Source organism: Adiantum capillus-veneris, chromosome 4, assembly GCF_014529385.1.
Source record: "Adiantum capillus-veneris isolate H3 chromosome 4, ASM1452938v2, whole genome shotgun sequence".
Taxonomy (NCBI): domain Eukaryota; kingdom Viridiplantae; phylum Streptophyta; class Polypodiopsida; order Polypodiales; family Pteridaceae; genus Adiantum; species Adiantum capillus-veneris.
In genome coordinates this window covers 103882288-103904368 of record NC_140934.1, presented here as the reverse complement: position 1 = coordinate 103904368, position 22081 = coordinate 103882288, and the positions used below count along the sequence as shown (strand labels likewise).

The 22081-nt window shown below is 45.0% G+C and overlaps 1 protein-coding gene across 1 annotated transcript in view; it reads left to right on the top strand.

The window, feature by feature from the left end:
* The first annotated feature begins 405 nt into the window (after positions 1 to 405).
* Positions 406 to 22081, top strand: part of LOC147459722 (tRNA ligase 1-like) — a 265347-nt gene continuing 243671 nt past the window's right edge. Inside the window, exons 1-2 of the mRNA XM_086510947.1 lie at positions 406 to 617; positions 1249 to 1596. Of these exons, the coding sequence (XP_086367073.1) occupies positions 408 to 617; positions 1249 to 1596 (558 nt within the window). The 5' untranslated portion in view covers positions 406 to 407. The remainder of the gene's footprint in view (positions 618 to 1248; positions 1597 to 22081) is intronic.

The following is a 22081-nucleotide window of genomic DNA, read 5'->3' as shown; positions in this document are numbered from 1 at the left end:
ATTGGAGAGTGACAAAGACAAATTGAAAGAGAGAAAGAGAAAGGGAGAGAGGTGGCAAAGAGCAAGGAGACAAAGGGAAGAGCAAGGAGCGAGCTTTTGGAGGGAGGATTTTTGCATACTTGTTTGGAGAGAGCTTTCAGAGTGAGCTTTTTCACTACATTTGGTTAGTAGAGCAATATCCCAAAAAAGCTCATTCCAAACCTCAAATCAAAAAATAATCCTTTACATCGTCGAGGAAAACCGTGATCCAGTGTTGATGGTGGGCCGAAGCTGTCGTCCTCGCGCGCACTCTCTCTCTCTCTCTCTCTCTCTTTGATATAATCCAACCTCATGGTCTGCTGCCAAGAATTTAGAAAAAGGGCCTCATTATGTGATTAGCCATCTTCATCTTCATCTTTTGAAAGAGAATGTCTCACACGTTGGAAAAATGCTGCTTCCTTAGAAGCCTAAGAGTGATGATAAACCCCTTGCAAATCTCCACTCTCTTATCGATGAGAGAGCGCGCGATGTCTGCGTTGGGATCGCCCAACAGCTGGAGAGGCTCGCATCAGCACATCCGCCGCCGTCTTCCCCTCCGCACTCCCACTAACCTCCTTGGCGCCTACCACTACCTCCAGGTACATTATCGTCTCTCATGTATAACGAGACCTTTGTATTGTGTGTGTGTGTGTGTGTGAGCTTCCTCATTTTGCAGGCTCTCTTGTAAACTGCACACAGCTCGCTTAGCATAGTTTGAGCGTGTGTACTAAAGTACACACTCATACAGATGTGCATTAAAGAATTTGTTTGTTTACGTAGGACATGAACACTTACGCATTTTGTTTTTGGTCTGCTTTAATTTTTTGTGTTTTGTGTAAGTATGCACTTACGTGTGTGCATGCATCCACATCAATGCACGCCTTTATCTAATTGTAAAATATAGAGCAGTTCTTAAAGAAATTTTGAAAATAAAACATAAATTACAGCTAGGTGAAATAGGACATGAACACTTGTGCATTTTGTTTTAGTCTGCATGAATTTTTTCTGTTTTCTGTAAGTATGCACTTATGTTCATGTACATGCGTGCATGCGCACCCACATCAATGAATGCCTTTATCTAATTGTTAAATATACAGCAGTTCTTAAAGAAATTTTGAAAATATATGTTTCAGATAAGTGAAATAATGATGCTGCATCTCACGTTACCATTTGGAGGTGAACAATTCCGATTGCAATGTTTGTATTTATGTAGATTGCCTATTTTTCCAGGTACAAGGAACCGATCAATGTCCATGGAAGCAAGGAACCTTTCTGGGAATGCCTGTAAACATTGTTCATAAAGGCATTGTTAGCTGTCCAATTCTCAAGGACACAAAGCTAGTGGGTAGTGAGAGTGTTAAGTTTACGGCCACATGCATCTCTCAAGGGCAGGCTTTCTCAACCGCACACCTTTCTACACTAGCTGCTAAGGTCGCTCAAAGAAAGCAAGTTGATGAGCGCAAAACTGCAAAACAAGATATTGGACTGGGAATACATGACATTAAAGGGGTATACAGTCAAGCACAAGTCCGGGCAACCTTTTATCCAAAGTTTGAAAATGAAAAATCTGATCAAGAGGTAGTGCCGTTTGTAATCTCTCAACATTTTACTCTGTCTATATTCGTGTATTGAAGTGCAAGGGAGGTGAAGAAAGCTTATGATGACTTTCCTCTTTTGAACATATTATTTGGATAAAGATTGTATGTGTGTGTAGATATATTTGTGTGTGTATTTGTGTTGTGCGTGGAGAGAGAAGAGAGGGTCAAGAAACTAACACATTTAAATCTTTTTGAAAATAGAGGGCTTACAAGATGCTGAAAAAATTTGAGTAAAGAAACCTAAACAACAAAAGCTTCTTGAAAAGCAAGGTGAAAAAGTGTTCTAAAGTATTGATATAGCAAAGCAAAAATTGTAGCTTTCTTACAAAAGCATTCAAACTTGACTTGGACTCTTATGCATGAGCCCACAACCCCGGTCTTCTTTCCTTAGCAGCGCTTCACTTTCGATCCACAAGATTTGGACAAAAATGTATCATGTGTACATACCATAAAGTCACTCCACAGAGTATTGCTAGCTTGTTGGTGCCCCCAAAATCTCATAGAGAAATTGATCGAATTGATGCTTGTCCGGGCAATCATGACAAAGGAGTGAAGTGGCTCCTCTCTTGTGCAACACACAGCGGACCAGATTCAACTTGTTGATTGAGCGCAAGAGGGGAATGGCTTCCATGCTGCAGATTCTTGCCAGGTTTTACAAAGTGTCCGAATGCGTCGGGAAAGTCACTTTTTGCGTGGGGATGCTGTTTGTGAAGCATCCTAGTGTGGTTATGCTATTGAAATCGGGCGAGAGCAGGTCATTTTCAGCCCGAATTATGCGGGCCAGCATGTAGGAAATCACAGGTTTTATTCTCTCTTTGAATACAATAAAGAAATACCGAAAGGGGCGCCAGTCTTTGGGGCCAACAGGTGTGAGCGTCTTCTTGGTAACGCTCTAGCTTCCAAGCTGTGTGTGTTTGAAGTATCAATTCCCGTTATAGGTTTTTATTTGCAAAGTTTCTCTGTGCCCTAAAGTCTAAAGTAAAGTTTCGGGTGAAAGCCTATGTCTACCGCCGTACTAGCCAGTTTCAGCAGCCGCGTTCGAGAAGCTGAACGTCGACGATCTTGCCTACCTCTGCTAAAAGGCGGGCCTGAAAGAAATCTCGCACCCTCCCCCTGCTGGGTCTGGTGCTGATGATCTTGTATATAACAGAGGTGGCCTGAAGGGGCACCACCTCTGTGTCTAAGCTCGTTTGCTCTGTCGGCGAAAGAGCAAGTCTGATGGTGGGTTTTGCGGGGTCGGGCGAGGGGGATTCTGTCAAGTCCCTCTGTGGCGGAGCAGAACCATCCATCCGTGTCTACTGCTGTGAAAATGAGCGAAGGTGGATTGAGAGCGGTGAAGAAGCTAAATGAGACGAAGGACGAGTCATTGCCGCTGGGAATCACCACCAAGGCTAAGCTCAGGTGAGCAACCAAGAGAGTGAAAAGGGGGGGAGGGGGGGGCGGGCGGGGCTTGCAGGCTGGGAACATAAGGTGGGGAAGCTAGGGCAGGTAGCACTGGCGAGGGTGTACGGACAGCAGCAGCAAGCTGACACGAACGCGTAGAGTGGATCTCCCGGCTACACGGACCGCCTACAGACACACGTCGGACAAACCACCCGACCATAGCCACCATCCGACAGCTCCTCCGTGTTGGGCCAACGTCCGAGGACGTAGGCATGCACCTGTAAGACCGAGCGTCCCATACCACCTGGCCTCCCCTCCTCGAGGTGACCTAGCGCACTCCTAGCCTCGCGGGCTAACCACTGACACTCTGTCAGTGGGGGTCGATAACTGCAAATGAGGCCTTGGCCTCCCTTCTATACTAATGGCCGGTCACACTGGCCGTGTTAACACTACGTCCGCTCGGACACTGGACGCCCATCTCGACGGCATCTTGGCTAGATCCCCTCTCCTGTGAGCGGGACATAACATACTTCCCCCCTTAAGAACCATTGATGTCCTTATCAATGAAGTGGGGATATTGAGCCTTCAAACAAAGCTCTAATGGGTTCCCAAGTAGCAAACATTTCAGATTGACCCTTCCGTTTAATTAAGTACTCGTCATAAGCCTTTTGACGCGAATGACGGGTACCATGATCTAAAATTGCCTCTGGTTCTCGAGGAATATACTCAGTTTGCATATCTTGCCATTCATTTTCCTCGATGGACACAGACGTCGGCTTCGCCCAATTTTACTTTAAGGCGGCTGACATGAAACACTGGATGTACACTAACATCCGAAGGAAGAGCCAGTTTGTAGGCAGCTTGGCTAATTTTCTGTGATCAAGAACGGACCACAATATCTAGCTGAAAGCTTATAATGCTTTCTTGTTCGCATAGTCTTGGAATCCTTGGGTATCTTTAGGTAGACCCATTGTCCCACATCTAGAGTCCTTGGAGATCTCTATTGATTAGCATAAGTAGTGACTCGGTCACGAGCCGTTCTTATACTATCCTTAGCCAATTCGAGCATTTCTTGCATGTCATACAGGAAATCACGAGCATGGCGTTCCTTGACTTTCTCTAAGCCAATAGCAATCGAGGATTTAGGCTCAAATCCATACATCGGCATGAATGGGCTAAATCCAGTAGCAGAATGCTTGCTACTATTATAGGCAAACTCTAACTGTGGAAGATACCTTTCTCAATCAGACTGCTTGTGAGAGACAGGCTCTCAACATGTCCTCTAACGTCTGATTCATCCTCTCAGTTTGTCCGTCAGACTCAGGATGGTCAGAAGACGACATACTCAACTTAGTCTGTAGATGAGCAAACACATCTCGCCAAAATCAGCCAGTGAACTTAGTATCTCGATCACTGACGATATCCTCTGGTAGACCATACAACTTATAAAGTTGATCGACATATAAAATTGCTAACTCATGGCTTTTTACTATCGACTTCGTTGGTATAAACTTCGCCATTTTTGTGAGTCTATCAACCACAACCCAAATAGCGTCATTGCCCCGACTAGTATTTGGCAAACCAACGATAAAGTCTATGGAAATACTCTGCCACTTGGCATTTGGGATTTCCAATGGATATAGCAGGCCAGCTTTCCTAAGGCGCTCTGCCTTATTGACCTGACATTGAGCGCATCTCTTCACATAGCTCTCTATGTAAGAGCGCATTCTTGGCCAATAGAAATATCGCTTGACCAAAGCCAAAGTTCTCTGGATGCCTGGGTGCCCAGCGATAGGAACATCGTGGCATTCGCACAAAATCCTTTGTTGAACCTCATTGATTTCCGACACGCAGACTTTACCATTTCTGAACAATAGTCCACCTCTAATGGAATATTGTCGCTGTCTCGTCTCTCTAGCCACGACTCACTTGGGTCTTCGGATCACCCAAGCCTGTACGCGAGTCATACCCCGCTTCGATCTCGTTCCATATCTTGCCAAAGTGGCCATCGGAACGACGTAGCCCTCGGAGAGAGATAGAAATCCGTCGAGATTTCAGCCATAGACAAGGCATCAACCTCAGGAATCCTGCTGAGTGCATCGGCAACTCGATTGTTGGATCCTTTTCTATAACGGATCTCAAAGTCAAACTCCTTGCATAAGCTCAACCCATCTAGCCTTCTGGCCTCTGAGATCACCCTGATCACAGATATAGTGCAAGGAGTGATGGTCTGTCCATGCAACAAACGTAGAGCCATACAAGTAGTGCCGCCATTTCCTCAAGGCGTCGACTACGGCGTAAAGCTCCTTTTCATACGTTGGATAACGCATCTCAGCGTCAGAAAGCTTCTTACTTTCAAACGCAACAGGATGCCCATCTTGGTATAATGCCGCACCAATAGCATAATCACTAGCATCCGTCTCAACCACTACCGGTTTGCTAGGATCCACAATGTGCAATATTGGCGCAGCAGTCACCAAGTGCTTTAGTGTTCGAAAGCTCTCTTCGAGACGTTCATTCCAGACAACAGGGGGATTACCTTTACGATAAGGACCCGAAGTCTTTGGCCCTTTCACCCCTCCTTTTAAAAGTTGCGTAAGCGGAGCAGCAACTTTAGAAAAATCCTTGATAAACTTGCGAAAGAATCCAATAAAGCCTAAAAAGGACTTTACTTGACGTACATTCTTCAGAATGGGCCAATTTTGCACTTTATCCAACTTTTCAGGGTCAACGCGAATTCCATCGCGAGTAATGATGCGACCCAAGTACAGAAGCTCTTTCTTAAAGAATTCACACTTAGAAGCCTTAGTGTAAAGCTTCTCAGTTCTCAGTACTTCGAGAACAATGTGTATATGCGCTAGGTGCTCAGACAAACTTCGGTTGTAGATCAAGATATCATCGAGAAATACAACAACGAAGTTGCCTAAAAATAGTCTCAGCAGGCGTATGGAAACCTGTCTTAGGAATATCTTCCAGTTTGATCCGTATCTGATGATAGCCTGATCGCAGGTGTATCTTCGTAAAATATAACGCTCCGTGGAGCCGATCTATCAGATCGTCCATGGGTGTCAGCTAATTAACAAACACTTAGTAGCGTGAGGAGACCAGCGCAATGGCTTTGCGTTAAAAAAAATCAGCAGGCTGCCTCTCTCTGTATACGGATGCGTGGAGAGAGAGGCGCAAAGGGTGAAGCAACTACCGAGTGTGTGGCCCTCCGTGCCCAACACATGCCATAGGCTCCACCCTGGAGCGAGCGCATACAAACTCCTCCATGTTGGAGAATTAACGCAGCCCTGGCTCTTTGTTCTGCAGCTGGTCACCCCCAAGCAAAGAGAGAGGTAGCACTCTCTCTCTCTCTCTCTCTCTCTCTCTCTCTCTCTCTCTATGCTTCGCACAGAGGAGAAGGAGATTACAGAGAAAGCTTAAAGAGGATATTGCATGCTGAATTTTAATCTAAAATCAGCCACTTAATAAAGAATTCATTGATTTTCGTCGAAAATCAGCAAAACTAGTGAAGGAACTGCGATTTTCAGCATTTTCACCTCCCGATGTGCTGATTTTTTTCAAAAATCAGCGACCAAATGTCACAAAACGGGAGTGTACGCGAGCACTTAGAAATCTAAAAAATAAAATGCTTTGCAAATGTGAGAGAGAGAAGAAGATCGACACAGTATTGGGGACTAGAAGATGGGCTGGTCCCCCCCCCCCCCCGGTCAAGAGTATTCTTTATTTAGGGAGAGTCGTATACAAGCACAAGAACCCGAGGAAACCCCTCCGTTCTGTAATCTTAGACCCGAAGGTCGTTCTTTCCCGTAAAGGACTTAGGCACGAGGCCGTACTTTCCCGTAAGGGACTTAGGCGTGAAGCCGTACTTCCCGTGAGGGACTTCCCGTAAGAGGGAGATTCCTGCAAAAAAAGCCACACAAAGCAACAACTCGCAATGCGTATTGACAAATTATACCTGTTGCTCCTTGCTCGGAAAAGCGACCTCCATACTCCGTCGTCACTGAACACTTGCTGAATTTCCTCCGCAACGATTGCTCCAAATTCTCAGCGCTAACTCCTCTTGCTGCTCCTGGCGTGAAGAAAACTGGAACGCTATCTGCCCTTTTATAAGCCCTTGCACCCGGCGGGAATATGAGCCGAAAAGCAAAAGCCTGGCGCCCCTAGAGAGAGGAGAGAGAGAGATCACTGAATTCAGCCGTCCGTACAGCCTTGCGTAGGCTTTTTTTGTAGAGTTTTTTTTAACGTAGGATTTTTGAAGAGCATTGCTTTATTTTATTATAAGAGGGCTGGTCACTTAAAAGTGACCGGCCACTTTATAAAATAAAGTGTGAACTTGTTTAAACTTTAAAAACTCACTCAGTTAGTGAAAACAATGCTACACGAACACATTCCAGGCGTCCCCGGGTGCAGAACACGGCACAGATGCAATGTAGACATAGATTCCTCGCGTGAAAGCATCTGCCCTTCCGCGAATGTTCTTGCTTTTCGTAAAAAGCTTCTTTGAACCCATCTTTATTCTTGTGCTTGCGTTCTTACGTGTATTTTCTTACTCAGTTCGGATTTCCTCCTCAGCCTACGGAATGCCCCCTTTCTGATGCACCCGTCACCCATCATGTGACGCATCAGGGGCATTCGTAACCCGGCCCTTTCCACCGAACTTACGGAAACTCCTTCGCGATGTTTACCGTCACCCATCAAATGACACATCAGAGTTGTCCGTTCTTGATGGTACTTCCTGTAGCTACAATCTTTTAACAGTTCTTAGTGTACACAATAAAATATCCTAGAAAAAGAAATTAATCATTAAAAATAAGAAAATAGTCCAATTAGCAACACCAAACTTTAGTTTTCACCTACAAACTTGCTCATGAGAAGAAAATAATTGATTAAACAATTATATCATCAAAAATTGCATGAAATAAAGACTATCTTACTTAAACGAGTCTGTAGGTGTGCACATAGTCCATCCCGTGGCCAAGCCGGCTCTGATACCATGACATGAACGCGTAGAGTGGATCTCCCCGCTACACGGACCGCCTATAGACACCTGTTAGACAAACCACCCGACCATAGCCACCATCCAAGAGCTCCCCCGTGCTGGGGCCAGCGTACGAGGATGTAGGCGTGCACCTGTAAGACAGACCGTCCCATACCACCCGGCCTCACCTCCTCAAGGTGACCTCGCGCACTCCTAGCCTCGCGGGCTAACTACTGGCACTCTGCGAGTGGGGGTCGATAACCGCAAATGAGGCCTTGGCCTCCCTTTATAATAATGGCCGGCCACACCGGCTGTGTTCACACTACGTCCGCCCGGACACTGGACGCCCATCCTGACGGCATCTTGGCTAGATCCCCTCTCCTGTGAGCGGGACATAACACAAGCGCTCCGTTGTTTCAAGACAGTGATTTCAGTCATGCAATAAAAGGCCCGGAGGGCATCCTTGGGTCTCAACCTTCCAACAAGTTCCACTCTTCCACCCACTATCCCACCAATGGATACCCTGCTTCCAACTGTGGACAAGCCATCCCCTTGTGCCAAGCGAAGATCCTCATCTCTACTCTCTGATATTGATGAAGCTTTCTTGGAAGCATTAGCCGACTTATGACGGATCAAGGTACCCCAAGAAGTGTTACTCTTATGACATGCTGCGGCTAGATGCAAGTTTTCGAAGTGACACCCTAGCAGTTATTGAGTAACTTTACCCCGCAGCAGGTCCTAGTGGCAGGCACCGCCCAATGCAGCCATCCGAGTCCTATATGATATCCTATCCCTCTGCTCCCCTCACTGGTTATAGAAGCCCTCATCTTATCGTGTCCATTTTGGGGCGGCAATTCTCAGGAGTGATAGTGGATGGTGGATTTGGAATCAACTTGATGCCCGAGTTCATTATGTTGGCTTTAGGTCTGCAGCCTACCCGAAGTGCTCTGTCACAAAAAGTGTTGACATGTCAAGTCACTGAAGAACGGAGCCAACTTGCAGATCCCGACCGAGAAGCCTAAACCCTAAGTGAAGAAGGAGAAGCAGAGAAGAAGTTTTACCAACTTGCAAAGTCTTGCCGAGTGGCCTATTTTTAAAGAAGAGCTCCCACCAACTTATGGGACCCCAACCGTATGGAGCCTACATGACCTAAAGGCATTAAAAATTAAAGCGGGGCCAACACACACACACACACACACACACACACACACCTTTTTTTGTAAATCTGCTTTGATTAATTTACAAGTGGGAAACCTCAAAGCGAGGAAAACCCACGAAAAGAAAGGGATACAAAACACGGAGCACTATGAGGCTCCAAAGGCTAGAAACAGTCAAAGTAAATCCTGTTGGTATAAAGAGTGATGTCTCCAACGTCATAGGCAAAATGCAGCGCTTGACCAAGAGATAGTCTGAAATAGGGAAAGGGTTCAACAAAAGTGCCTTGGAACATTAAGGAGTTCCTATGGTGCAAGATGGTCCACATAGTCCAAAATTTGACCCAGGTGAAGAACACTGCAAACTGAGATTGCGGTGATCGACGCACCCCAAAAAGCCAAAATCGTCTGTGAAAAGAGCCGGAAGGAAAACACAGTCGAAGAGCAGCCTACACTTGCCGAATGAAGGCTCTGGAGTGACGACAACATTAAGGAGTTCCTATGGTGCGAGATGGCCCGCATAGTCGAAAATCTGACCCAGGTGAAGAACACCGCAAACTGAGATTGTGGTGACCAAAGCACCCCAAAAAGCCAAAATCGTCTGTGAAAAGAGCCGGTAGGAAAATGCAGCCGAAGAGCAGCCTACACTTGCCGAATGAAGGCTCTGGAGTGACGACAACACCACACTAAGTGTGGCATGGTCTCCTCAGCGTCAAGGCATCTGGGGCAACGGGAAGGCACAATATGCCGAGCATGCAACACACTGCCAACAGGTAGAGCTCCCACCAAGCACCGCCACAAGAAAACACGTTCCTTCAAAGGCAGATGACTCTGCCAGATGCGAGACAATGTGTGTTGCCACCACAAGGATGACTTGGAAAGCGACCACAGCTGATTACCGTGATGCACAATGCATACATCAGACTGAAGGATGGCTAGACACTGGCAGCTGAGATGCAGTCCAATCTAGTAGTAGTCAGATTCCAATCAGAGAAGCGAGAGTCCACATCTAGAGGAGGAATGGTTGAATGAGCAGCAAGCATCCTTTGAATCTCTAGCTAGAGAGGAGAATAGTGAAGGCCCAACCGAAAGCGGGAGACGGCATCAGCGAAAGAAAAAACATAACCCGAGTCATCAACCACCTCATGCACCTGATAGATTCCTTTTTGGGAAAGAAAATACGCTTGGCGAGGAGACCGTTGAAGCAATGTCGAAGCAAAAACCCTGCTCCAATGCAGACTCTTCAAACGAAGAGAGTTACACCCAGAGGATTGTCGACCATCCCAAGCCAAATGCGAAGTGACAACCTTCCAATCAACAATTAGAGAAGAAGTAAAGGGACATCCAGGAATGTGTCCTTCAAGCTTCCCATAAACAACATCCCAATAAGTCGGTTTCCAATGACCAAAAGAAGGGGTGACAATGTGCGCACACAAATGTGTGACCATGAGAGCCCAGGGTTGTTGCTGCTCCACCAAAACTGGCAACAACATAGCTTTCCGAGCCAGAAGACGACGTCTCAAGTCCAAAATAATTAACCCTCCAAGCCGCTTGGGAGAACACAACTTGTCCATAGATACAGGCCGAACGCCCCTCCTGCTAGATGAGGTCCGCCAAAAATGCTCTAAAATATTGGACATGAGGGACTGCAAGCGCAACAGAGGCCAGGATACCAAAGGCAAGTAAAACTGCACACAAGCCACCAGGATGCATTGGACAATCCTGAGACGCACATGAGGTGGGCACATGGACAATTTCCAATAATTCAACTTGGAATGCAGATGTCGGAGCACCCAATCCAGTTTTTGCATAGCCGATACATTCCAACCTAGGGGATAACCCAAATGGCGAACCAGAACATGTGGAGGAACAATCTCCCCAAGCCACAATATCTTATGCTAGTCACACACTTTCAGAGGCAATAGCTTGGATTTGCAAAAGTTAACTTTGAGACCTGCTGCCAATCCAAACAAGTGAAGAGTATGCATAATCTGCTGTACATCATCATAGTTATTACGGGGCATGAAAAAAGAGTCATCCGCATAAGCCTGACCAACAAACTGTCGACGAGAAGGTAAAGTCAGGCCATGTAGCCTACCAGTGGAAGTCAAGGAATCCAAATACATAAACAAGGGATGAGTAGCGATTGCATAAAGCCAAGCACTCAGAGGGCAGCCCTGCCTTACCGACCGTCCCAAAGGCTAAGATTTTGTGAGAGAACCATCCAGCAAGCCTGCAGAATGACTGTGTGCATACAAGAAATGCACGACACGTGTCACAAACGGGAGCGCATAACAATATAAAATATACTCGGATAAATAGAATTTATCACTTAATACTGAAGCCAAAGGATATAGAGAGAAATAAATAGAGAGAGAGAGAGAGTGAGAAGATCGACACAGTACTGGGGACCAAAAGATGGGCTGGTCCCCCGCCTTAAAGAGAATTCTTTATTAGGGAGAATCTTTTTACAAGCACAAGAACCGGAGAAAACCCCTTCGTTCTAAATCTCTGACTCGATGGTCGTTCCTTCCCGTAAGGGAAATTCGAGAGACAAGCTCTCAATCCTTTTTCCGTCTGTACTCGGAGGTGAGACTCCGCAGACAATTTCCGAATTCCGTTTTTGGAATTCCCAAGCGTAGGCCGAAGCCTTCTCGCTTCTCCTTCGCGATGAAGTACCTGCAAACACACACGCAAACACACGACAACAATTCGTATGGCAAATCCACAATAGGTACCTATCGCTCTTGCGCGAGAAAAGCGACTTCCGTGCTTCGTAGTCTCGCGATCTCTCACGTCTTTTGGCGGCAGAGTCTTCTCTTGCTGGCGCTGGCAACCTCCCTTCAGTGAGGGCATGTGCTGCTTTTATAGCTCCTTCACCACGGCACGAATAGCTGCTCGCGGAGAGATCGCGGCCGTTTTTTTTTTTTGTTCTACCCGATATAGGGAGAGAGAATTCGCTGGCTGGTTTTGTTGCTTTATTTTCTAAGTGGTTGCCCACTTATTAAGTGGACGGCCGGCATATTTTTAAAATTGGTATGAACCTGCCCAAAAACTTAATAAAACCTTATAAGTTAAAAACAATGCTTTCACAGCACTTCCCAGGCGTCCCTGGATGCAACCACATGCACGAATGCAATGCAAACATAGATTCCTCGCGGGAAAGCGTCTGCTCTTCCCGAAAAACTCGTTAAAATACTCCGCTTTTTAAGAAAAGCTTCTCAGAACCCATCTTTATTCTTGTGCTTGCGTCTTTACGCGTATTCCTCTTTTCCAGTTTGGATTTCCTCTCGACTATGGATATCCCCTTTCCGATGCACCCGTCACCCACCTTGTGACGCAGCAGGAATACCCATCACCTAGTCCTTTCCTACCGAACTTACGGTACAATCCCCTTCACGATGCTCTATGTCACCCATCCTATGACGCATCAGAGACGTCTGTTCCCGGATGGTCGGATACTTCTTTCCGATGCTCCCTGTCACCCATCCGATGTGACGCATCAGAAGTACCCGTTCCTGGTGGCCTTACAGATATTCCCGTTCAAAGTGCTCCCGTCATTACTTTGAATGACGCACTAGGAATACTCTGTACTCGGATGTCTCCAGTGAGAAAAACCCTCTCACTTAAATTCCAATAATTCATTTAGAATTAGTTTCTTGGTGTTCCAAGCGAGAAAACCCTCTCACTTATAAATCCAATAATTCATTTAGAATTATTTTTCTGTCAGATAAAGCCAATTTAGCAACATCCCTCTCACTTATAAACAGTTGTCCTCAACTGTAGAGGTCCAACTGAACTGCCGGAGAGAAACCGGAAAATTTCAAATCTTGCTCAATGGTGAGTTGAGCTAGTCCTTTCTCAAAAGAGAACTTAAAAATTAAATTAAACAAAAATTCAAAAATTCAATAATCAATACTTAGCTTACCGGTTCATGTCCTTCCTCTAGTACCTCGAGGATATCCTCACCAATCATCAAACTTACGAGCCGTGGAAGAACTCGTCATTCGCGTCTTTCCAACAGATCGAACGTTTTCTCATTCGAGAGTCTGTTAACTCAATTCCACCTTCTCAATCCGAGAAGAATAATCCTCCTAGAAATCAATCTAGGTATCTGTCCTTGCGCATAATCCTGCGGTGTTAGTTTAGAGGGTATTAAACCTCTTGTGTCCTCCCACATAGGGAATCCTCAAGTCAGAGAGCATTAAGCTCGATGTCTTTCTTGCACAAACAAAGTTTGCGATCACCTTAAAGAAGGTTCTTGTTCTGGGTCGTTGCTCAATGTAGGCGGACGGTTCCAATCCGAAGATTTCCTTTTGCACGGCAGCACTTCCTTCCACCAGCAGCAGTGTTTTCTTGACGCCCATTAGAGTCTGTTCCTTTCAGAATCATAAAAAATGATTCACCTTGCTTGCATCAATGACGCCTTGCAAAATCTCAGGCAGATAGGATTCTAGCCATAGCATTTTCTATACATACGTTCAAACCCGGTTCACAATAGAGCGAACCCTCTTTGATTCTCAGGGAAGTTCTCCCATATGTAATTCTTACCATTTTGAAACGGTTGGCGAACTATATTCTTACGAACATAATAGTTCGAATTTATTCCAGCAGCGTGTAAATGCTACTTGACCTGCTCATGGAGAAACATATACCGCAACCAAAAGTTGCTACTGTAATGGTATAAGCACATAGCGTACTCAATGATCAACGACCATAAGAAAACCTCTTCTCCGTAGAGAAACTCAAATAGAGATTCTCAATGGCGTACTCAATGATCAACGACCATAAGAAAACCTCTTCTTCGTAGAGAAACTCAAATAGAGATTCTCGTGTAGAGAAACTCAAATAGAGATTCTCGTGTCGGAACATCCTTGCGCGCAAAAAGGCGCTCAAGAGAGTATAACAAACTCCCGTCCAGTTCCTTGGCATAGGTCTGCATCTGTGTGTGTTATCCATGTACTCAAAGGTGTACATAAGTTTCAGTGATCCTGGGAAATTACCTTCCCTTCGTAAGATCCTTAGAGCGAAGATGCTCAACATGACGATCTCTTGGCTCGATCGTAGAGCAAAACCCGCTCATCAAATCATCTAGGATTTCAATCCTTGGATTCCTCGAGCACAGGTCGTAGTCGTCACTTGTTCCTTCCCTCGTAAAGAGAGTGTTCATTCACTTGTGCGAAAAGCAATACCATGTCTTCCCTGACCGGGTAGGGGGTGTTGGTTCATAAGCTTTGTGAAAGCTTTTCTTGGTTGAAAGCTCGGAATGGTTTCTTCCTTTCTGCCGTCCTACCCGCACTAGCGGGTAATTTGTTTGTGAACTACCGGATACGAGATCAATAGTTGACCTTCCGGATGGTTGAGCAAACCATTTCATCTCAGAAAACAATGTTTCAATTTGATCCTGCTCTCATAAACACTCGAGAGTGAGTAGTCCCGGTTAGACATAACCATACCTCGTGCAAAAGAGCAAACAAGCACAATGCACTTTATGATTTCCTCAAAGATGTAACTTTGATTAAAAACCTGCCCTCTCACTTAAAGTTCAAGGGTCTTCTATTCAATAACTCAGGAGTTAGATTTAATTCCCTTACTCCAAACTTTCTATGTTCAATGGTTCCCGGTCCACTACGGGGATTGGATTCTATGTACACTCAGGTGTACACTTTCAGCTTTTATTGCTGACTCTACCATCTGTTGCAAAGTATTTTGCAGAAGCGTCTACAAAATTCGGGCAAAAATCCTTTGTTGAATTTCTTCATCTTTTCCTCCCTCAGAAAGGGTCGAGAGTGGAGCTACCGTGGCAAGAGTGAACCACTACTTGCTTTGACTCACTCGTGTTCCTATTGGGCAAACCGATCCCAATCTTCTTGGATGCCTTCCTCAAAGCGTAGAGGAAAAAAAATTGTCAGAAAATTCAGCCTTGAATTGAATCCAAGTCTTGTTGTAAGTTCCTTGCAGAGCCTTGGTATACCACCAAGTACTTGCAATCCCCTTGAGGTGTTTCGTCACATGCCTCACCTTCGACGCTTCTCAGAAATTGCCGTTTGCAAAGGCAACTTCATACTGTCGAATGAAAGCGGTAGCTTTCGGGACATCTTCCCTTCCGTCAAAAGTATCAAACTTGACAGGAGTGTTCTGAGGTCTAGAGACCTTCTTCATATCCTTCCCGGAAAGATTGGATTTCATGGCTATGGTTTTGGATTGATGTTCATGGATATTTTCTGGATTATGAAGGATCTCGAGCATTCCGCTCCTTGGATTCCATGGTTCTTGAGCATCATGCTCTTGTCGCCTTCTCAGAGAATCCCAAGTCTTGTGTCGACTTCTGTAGAGAGAAAAAAATTTCAACTCTGCAATCTTTTCCTTGCAGGACTTAGGGTTCCGCCTGCTTACTTCTCTCTTGGCTTGTCATAGCTTCTTCCCATATCTTCCTAGAGTCCTCCTCCTTTACAGAGAAAGAGAGGAGACCATGCTCTGATACCATTGTCACAAACGGGAGCGCATAACAATATAAAATATACTCGGATAAATGGAATTTGTCACTTAATATTGAAGCCAAAGGATATAGAGAGAAATAAATAGAGAGAGAGTGAGAAGATCGACACAGTATTGGGGACCAGAAGATGGGCTGGTCCCCCCCCTTAGAGAGAATTCTTTATTAGGGAGAATCTTTTTACAAGCACAAGAACCGGAGAAAACCCCTCCGTTCTAGATCTCTGACTCGATGGTCGTTCCTTCCCGTAAGGGAAATCCAAGAGACAAGCTCTCAATCCGTTTTCCGTCTGTACTCAGAGGTGAGACTCCGCAGACAATTTCCGAATTCCGTTTCCGGAATTCCCAAGCGTAGGCCGAAGCCTTCTCGCTTCTCCTTCGCGATGAAGTACCTGCAAACACACACGCAAACACACGACAACAATTCGTATGGCGAATCCACAATAGGTACCTGTCGCTCTTGCGCGAGAAAAGTGACTTCCGTGCTTCGTAGTCTCGCAATCTCTCACGTCTTCTGGCGGCAGAGTCTTCTCTTGCTGGCGTTGGCAACCTCCCTTCAGTGAGGGCATGTGCTGCTTTTATAGCTCCTTCACCACGGCATGAATAGCTGCTCACGGATAGATCGCGGCCGTTTTTTTTTTTTTTTTTTTTTTCTTTTCGTTTTTTTTAAAATTTTTTTTTTTCTTTTCTACCCGAAATAGGGAGAGAGAATTCACTGGCTGGTTTTGTTGCTTTATTTTCTAAGTGGTTGCCCACTTATTAAGTGGACGGCCGGCATATTTTTTAAATTGGTATGAACCTGCCCAAAAACTCAATAAAACCTTATAAGTTAAAAACAATGCTTTCGCAGCACTTCCCAGGCGTCCCTGGATGCAACCACATGCATGAATGCAATGCAAACATAGATTCCTCGTGGGAAAGCGTCCGCTCTTCTTGAAAACTCGTTAAAATACTCCGCTTTTTAAGAAAAGCTTCTCAGAACCCATCTTTATTCTTGTGCTTGCGTCTTTATGCGTATTCCTCTTTTCCAGTTTGGATTTCCTCTCGACTATGGATATCCCCTTTCCGATGCACCCGTCACCCACCTTGTGACGCATGAGGAATACCCATCACCTAGTCCTTTCCTACCGAACTTACGGTACAATCCCCTTCACGATGCTCTATGTCACCCATCCTATGACGCATCAGAGATGTCCGTTCCCGGATTGTCGGATACTTCTTTCCGATGCTCCCTGTCACCCATCCGATGTGACGCATCAAAAGTACCCGTTCCTGGTGGCCTTACAGATATTCTCGTTGAAAGTGCTCCCGTCATTACTTTGAATGACGCACTAGGAATACTCTGTACTCGGATATCTCCAGTGAGAAAAACCCTCTCACTTAAAATTCCAATAATTCATTTAGAATTAGTTTCTTGGTGTTCCAAGCGAGAAAACCCTCTCACTTATAAATCCAATAATTCAATTTAGAATTATTTTTCTGTCAGATAAAGCCAATTTAGCAACAACACCGGATAGCCTAGGCCCAAAGCCCAAATGTCGCATGGTATCCGCAATGTAATACCAAAGAACAATATCAAATGCCTTTTCAATGTCAACCTGCATGACTAAGACATCCTGTCGAGTATATTTTGCATACTCCATACAAATGATGACATTCGCGAGGTTATCAATAATTTGACGTCGTGGCATGAAGCCGTATTGAGATTGATGCAAGCCTTCATGCAGAAAGCACTTGAGTCGGTTAGCAAGCATTTTTGCCATTAATTTATATATCACAGGTATGAGTGTAATAGGCCGCCAATGTGAGAATTCTTCACACAATGCATGCTTAGGTATCAGCTTGAGCAAACCATCTTTCCAAGAGGAAGGCAATTCCTGTTGTTCCCAAGCTGTATTCATCATGAACAATAGAGGCAACTTCAAATAATCCCAAAAAGACAAGAAAAATTCCACAGAGAGACCATCCCAACCAGGAGCTCTCCATTGACCCAAATCAAGCAAGCTTGCATACCATCCCGACTCAGTGAAATCAACTTCCAAGTCTTGAGCCCGCCGAATCGAAAGAATGGAAGTAACATACGATAGAAACATGTGACGCGCTTGGCGAGCTTTTCTCGTGGGAGAAGAAGGGGCCTCAAAAATCTTGCCATATTGAGAGTGTAGTGCTAGTGCTAGCGCTCGGAAAGTGGAGGTCCACTCCCCTGACGATAATTTAACTCTTCGTATAGCTTGAGAGTGCCTCGAGTGATGCAAATGCTGAAAGAATTGTTTAGAAGCACATCCTTTATCTGCAAAAGCCTGTTGACGAGCTCGAGTCTGCCATTTGGCCAATTTCCTCTCATCATTGTACCTTAACATAGCGCAAGCAGAAAACAACTCAGTCATTTGAGCGTCAGTAAGAGAAGAATGATTAGCCAAGTGCATTAATCGGCTACAAGCATCCTTTGCCTGATTAACCTGTTCCCTTAATTGTGACAAATAATCCCTGCCATAATCTTGTATAACCGATTGAACACGCATGACAAAACGGAACCAGGCTATGTCCATATCAACATACATCTGGGAGAGCACAATCATAGCGTGAAAAGGCTCATGCTTGATAAGCATTATTGACATGCAAGTCTCTTCTTGAGTAGGCGATCATTGACATCAAGAGAGCCAAAACGAAGTTTCAGGCTTACGGGAAAATGTTCCGAGAGACACATAGCATAATCAATCCTCATCTTGCATACAAAGTCATCATACTATTGCATGTGAAAAAGATACCAGCGATCCAGCGGTCCCATGATTGCCTTTCCATATGAAGCATGTGAGAATTGCCAGAAGTATTATCCGCAAGGTTTGGTGCATTATTAAAATCCCTGCAGAGAAAGGCATTAGAACGCCAACAATAAGAAGAGATAGCACTCCACAATCTTGCGCTATTTGCAGAGGCTATGTATGCATATAATCCTCCAAATTCGAAAACTTCCCCATTAACAATACATTGGATGACCATCAGTAAGGTGCAGCGGAAGGAATTTTGAACTTTGCTCAAGATGAGTGCTCTAAACTGTGCTCAAGGTTCTTTTGTTCTTATGGAAGGGAGAGCCTTCCGTTCGTAATGAGAGTGCAATGGACACAAACAAAGTGAATGGACACTGTGCGTGAAGGTGCATGAGACTGAGAGATGGAGAGAGAAGAGAATACGACACCAGAATGTTGTCAAACCCTCCTCTGAAGACCCCACTCTCTATGGCGATAGCGGTCTACTTATGATTGCACAAATCTCTACAATGCTTGGACTTGTCGACGATGTCGACGACGATGAGGACGACGACGAGACGGGCTGAAATCTGAAACTGCTAAGGGCTGAAATCTGCAAATCTCTATCTACTGAATTCTGACTCTATGTTGGTGACGATGTCGATGGCGAGGATGCAACGATGATGCGCTGAAAACGCAGATGCTGAAATCTGCGTTTTCCGGGTTGAATCTGTAAACCTTGCCGGATCTGACCGTGCGGCGAGGATCTGTTGCGGGAAGGTGAGATCTGCGAGGTTCGGGGGTTCTACTGCGGGATTTGACTGCTGAAAACTGAAAACGCTAGTGCTACTGTGGATTCCATCGCGAAGGAACTGCAAAATGCTAGGTCGCCTGCTGCTCCAAAATCACTAGGGCTAATCTGCTGTTGTGGGGGAATCTGCTAACGCTAGGACTGATCTGCTGTCTATTGTTGCCATGGATCTGCAAATGTAAAAACGCTGTGGTTGATCTGATGCAAAAACGCTAGGTCTTTTTGGAATGCGGAAAACGCTAGAGTTGTCGCTGGGGTTGGTCTTGCTGAGAAGTTGCCTGTTGAGCAAGGTGCTCCTGCTGCCTCTTCTGCCAAAAAGTGCTAACTCTGGTTTTCTTATATATTATCTTAGCAAAATTGCCCTACCTAGTTTCCAACAAAAGTCACTTAAAAATAATAAGTGAAAAATGTCAAAAAATAGTGAAAATAGGTTTAAATGCACTGGAAAATGCTACTAATGGGATCTAACTGGAATCTAATGGTCATGCTGTGTGCAACCAAAGGATATGCATCTAATCTAAGTGTCTGGACATGCACGGTCTGCGAACAGACTCACAAAAGTGCAAGATCACTTCCTATTCTAGACTTACTTGACTGAACTGAACCCTGGTCATGCTGTAGCCTGTCCACGGACACATAGGTTTGGATGTGTCACGTGACATCCCCTCCTTTTCAAATTGAGGTATTGGTACCGAACTGTATGGCGTCGAGGGAGATCGTCAATAGCATCCGGAATCCTGAAAGGGACTCTTCGCCCGCCCACTCTGATGTGTGGCTCGCACGGTACTTGCACTTCATAAAGGTCTGCAACGCTTGCTTCTTTGGGCCGCGCCGAAAGCGACACAAAGTCTTTTGAGTCTCCTTCAATGCTTTCACTTCTTCTATGGACGTAGGTCCACCTTCTTCAAGAATCTCCAAGGCTGAAAATTCTTGAAACCACTTCCAACACAAAAACATGAACATACCTATTCCATGTAAAGTGACTGGAAAAAAACTTGTCTTCCTCAAAGTCTGTGCATGCAATGTAGATGAACAAAGAGACGGAGTGCCAAACCGTTCACCACATACACGCAAACAATGAGATCGAATCTTGTCGTGCTAATCTAAATCAATCAATTGTGGCAAAACACAATGGAAATGCCCATGCTTGGTGCTCATACTTTCTTGTGCTCTTTCTACAATTGTGTCATGCCAAGGAAGAGACATGGAATGTGACTTCCTTGAATGCGTACTTTTCAGTTTTCATGAGAAATCCGCATACATCTGTGCTCATTCATGAGTGAAACGTGCTCAACGTACAATATGTCATGCCTGTGAAAAGGGATGACATAAGGACGGTGACTAAAATACAGGAAAGCATCACAAATGAAACACTCGAACAGGTGCGTGCTGACTAATCATTCGTACACATAATACTTCATGTGGGGGTTCTTTGGACCTAGGCTCGAGAGCCAAGATCGGTTCTTTGTGATTGATCGAATCTGTAATGAGGTTAGCTTCTCTAGAGAAAGTATCAACTAAACCATCATCCTTGTGAACATTCACGTCTTGATCATACAAATCATCATGCTCGTGAGAAATCACATCGTGATCATCATGCAAATCATCATGCTTGTCATTGTCACTCAAATCATCATGCTTATTATTATCATGCAATTCATCATGCTTATCATCACGCAAATCCTGTGTCATGCTTTGGAGAAGAAGAGACTGAGATAGTCTCCTTTTCCCGAATCTCTTGCATTTGTGCCTGCACTTGAGAAAAGAGTCGCAACAACTCTTGCATGTGTCGCGTTTGCTCATGCTCACGCTCTATGACTGCCTTTCTTTCTGCTTCTCTTTCTGCGTGTCTGCGATCCATTTCTGCTTTTCTTTCTTTGCATTCACGATCAAATTCTGCCATTCTTTCTGTCACAAAGTGATGACGTGGCGGACAGCAGAAACCCTAATTTCTGCCAAAAACCCTAAAATTCCTGCAAACCCTAATTTTTGCCAGAAACCCTAATTTCCGAAAATCGCGGAGGCGGATTATTTAATTAATTAATTAATTAAATTTTTTTTTGGGGAAAATGATGAGCGACGCAAATTTTGCTTTTTCTCTACTTAAATGAGAAAGAGAGAGAGAATGCTTTTGCTTTCATGTTTTGACTCTCTGTGAGAGAGAGAGAGCAATTGCTTTTGATTTGAAGCTTTTGGGGCTCTACTTTTGGGCATCCCTTGTAACCTTTAAATTAGTGGTGAGGGCCTCACTTCTCAGAGCATCTGGACGCAAAGTCTGAGAGTGAAACCCTAACGGCTCTCTTGTACTTTGATGATTGATTAATATAAAAAGAAATACCGAAAGGGGCGTCAGTCTCTAGGGCCAATATCTCTAGGCACGGAACTCTGCCGGGCCAGTGCAAATCTATTGTGATCTGTGAATTGTTTTGAAGTGGTTATTTGGTGCTGTCGCGGTTGATTCTTGACTTGGAGTGTCCAAGTCTGTTACAGTGGTATCAGAGCACGGCCGATTTCTCTTCTACGGGAAATCCGATCCCCGAATTTTTTTTTCGCGGCACCTATGGCTTCAAGCAATGATCAGTCGACTCCCTCTGCATCTGGAGATGCGGGCTGGGATCACAACGAAGATTCAGACAGAGAGTATGGCCCGCCTTGGCCTACTCAGGCGGAGCAAAGAAAGATGGAGCGTCGTCATTTGATTGGCGATGCAACAAAGATGATGCTCAATTTTGCCAAGGATCCAAAGATGGCAAAATATATGAACCAGACCTCTTTGGAAGAGGTACAGATGGAGTGGCAAAGAACCACAACACCACTCCCGAAACCCGCTCTCAAGAAACCTTCTGCCTCTAAGAAAATATACGGAGCAGGAACTGGAGAACGTGGTTGAT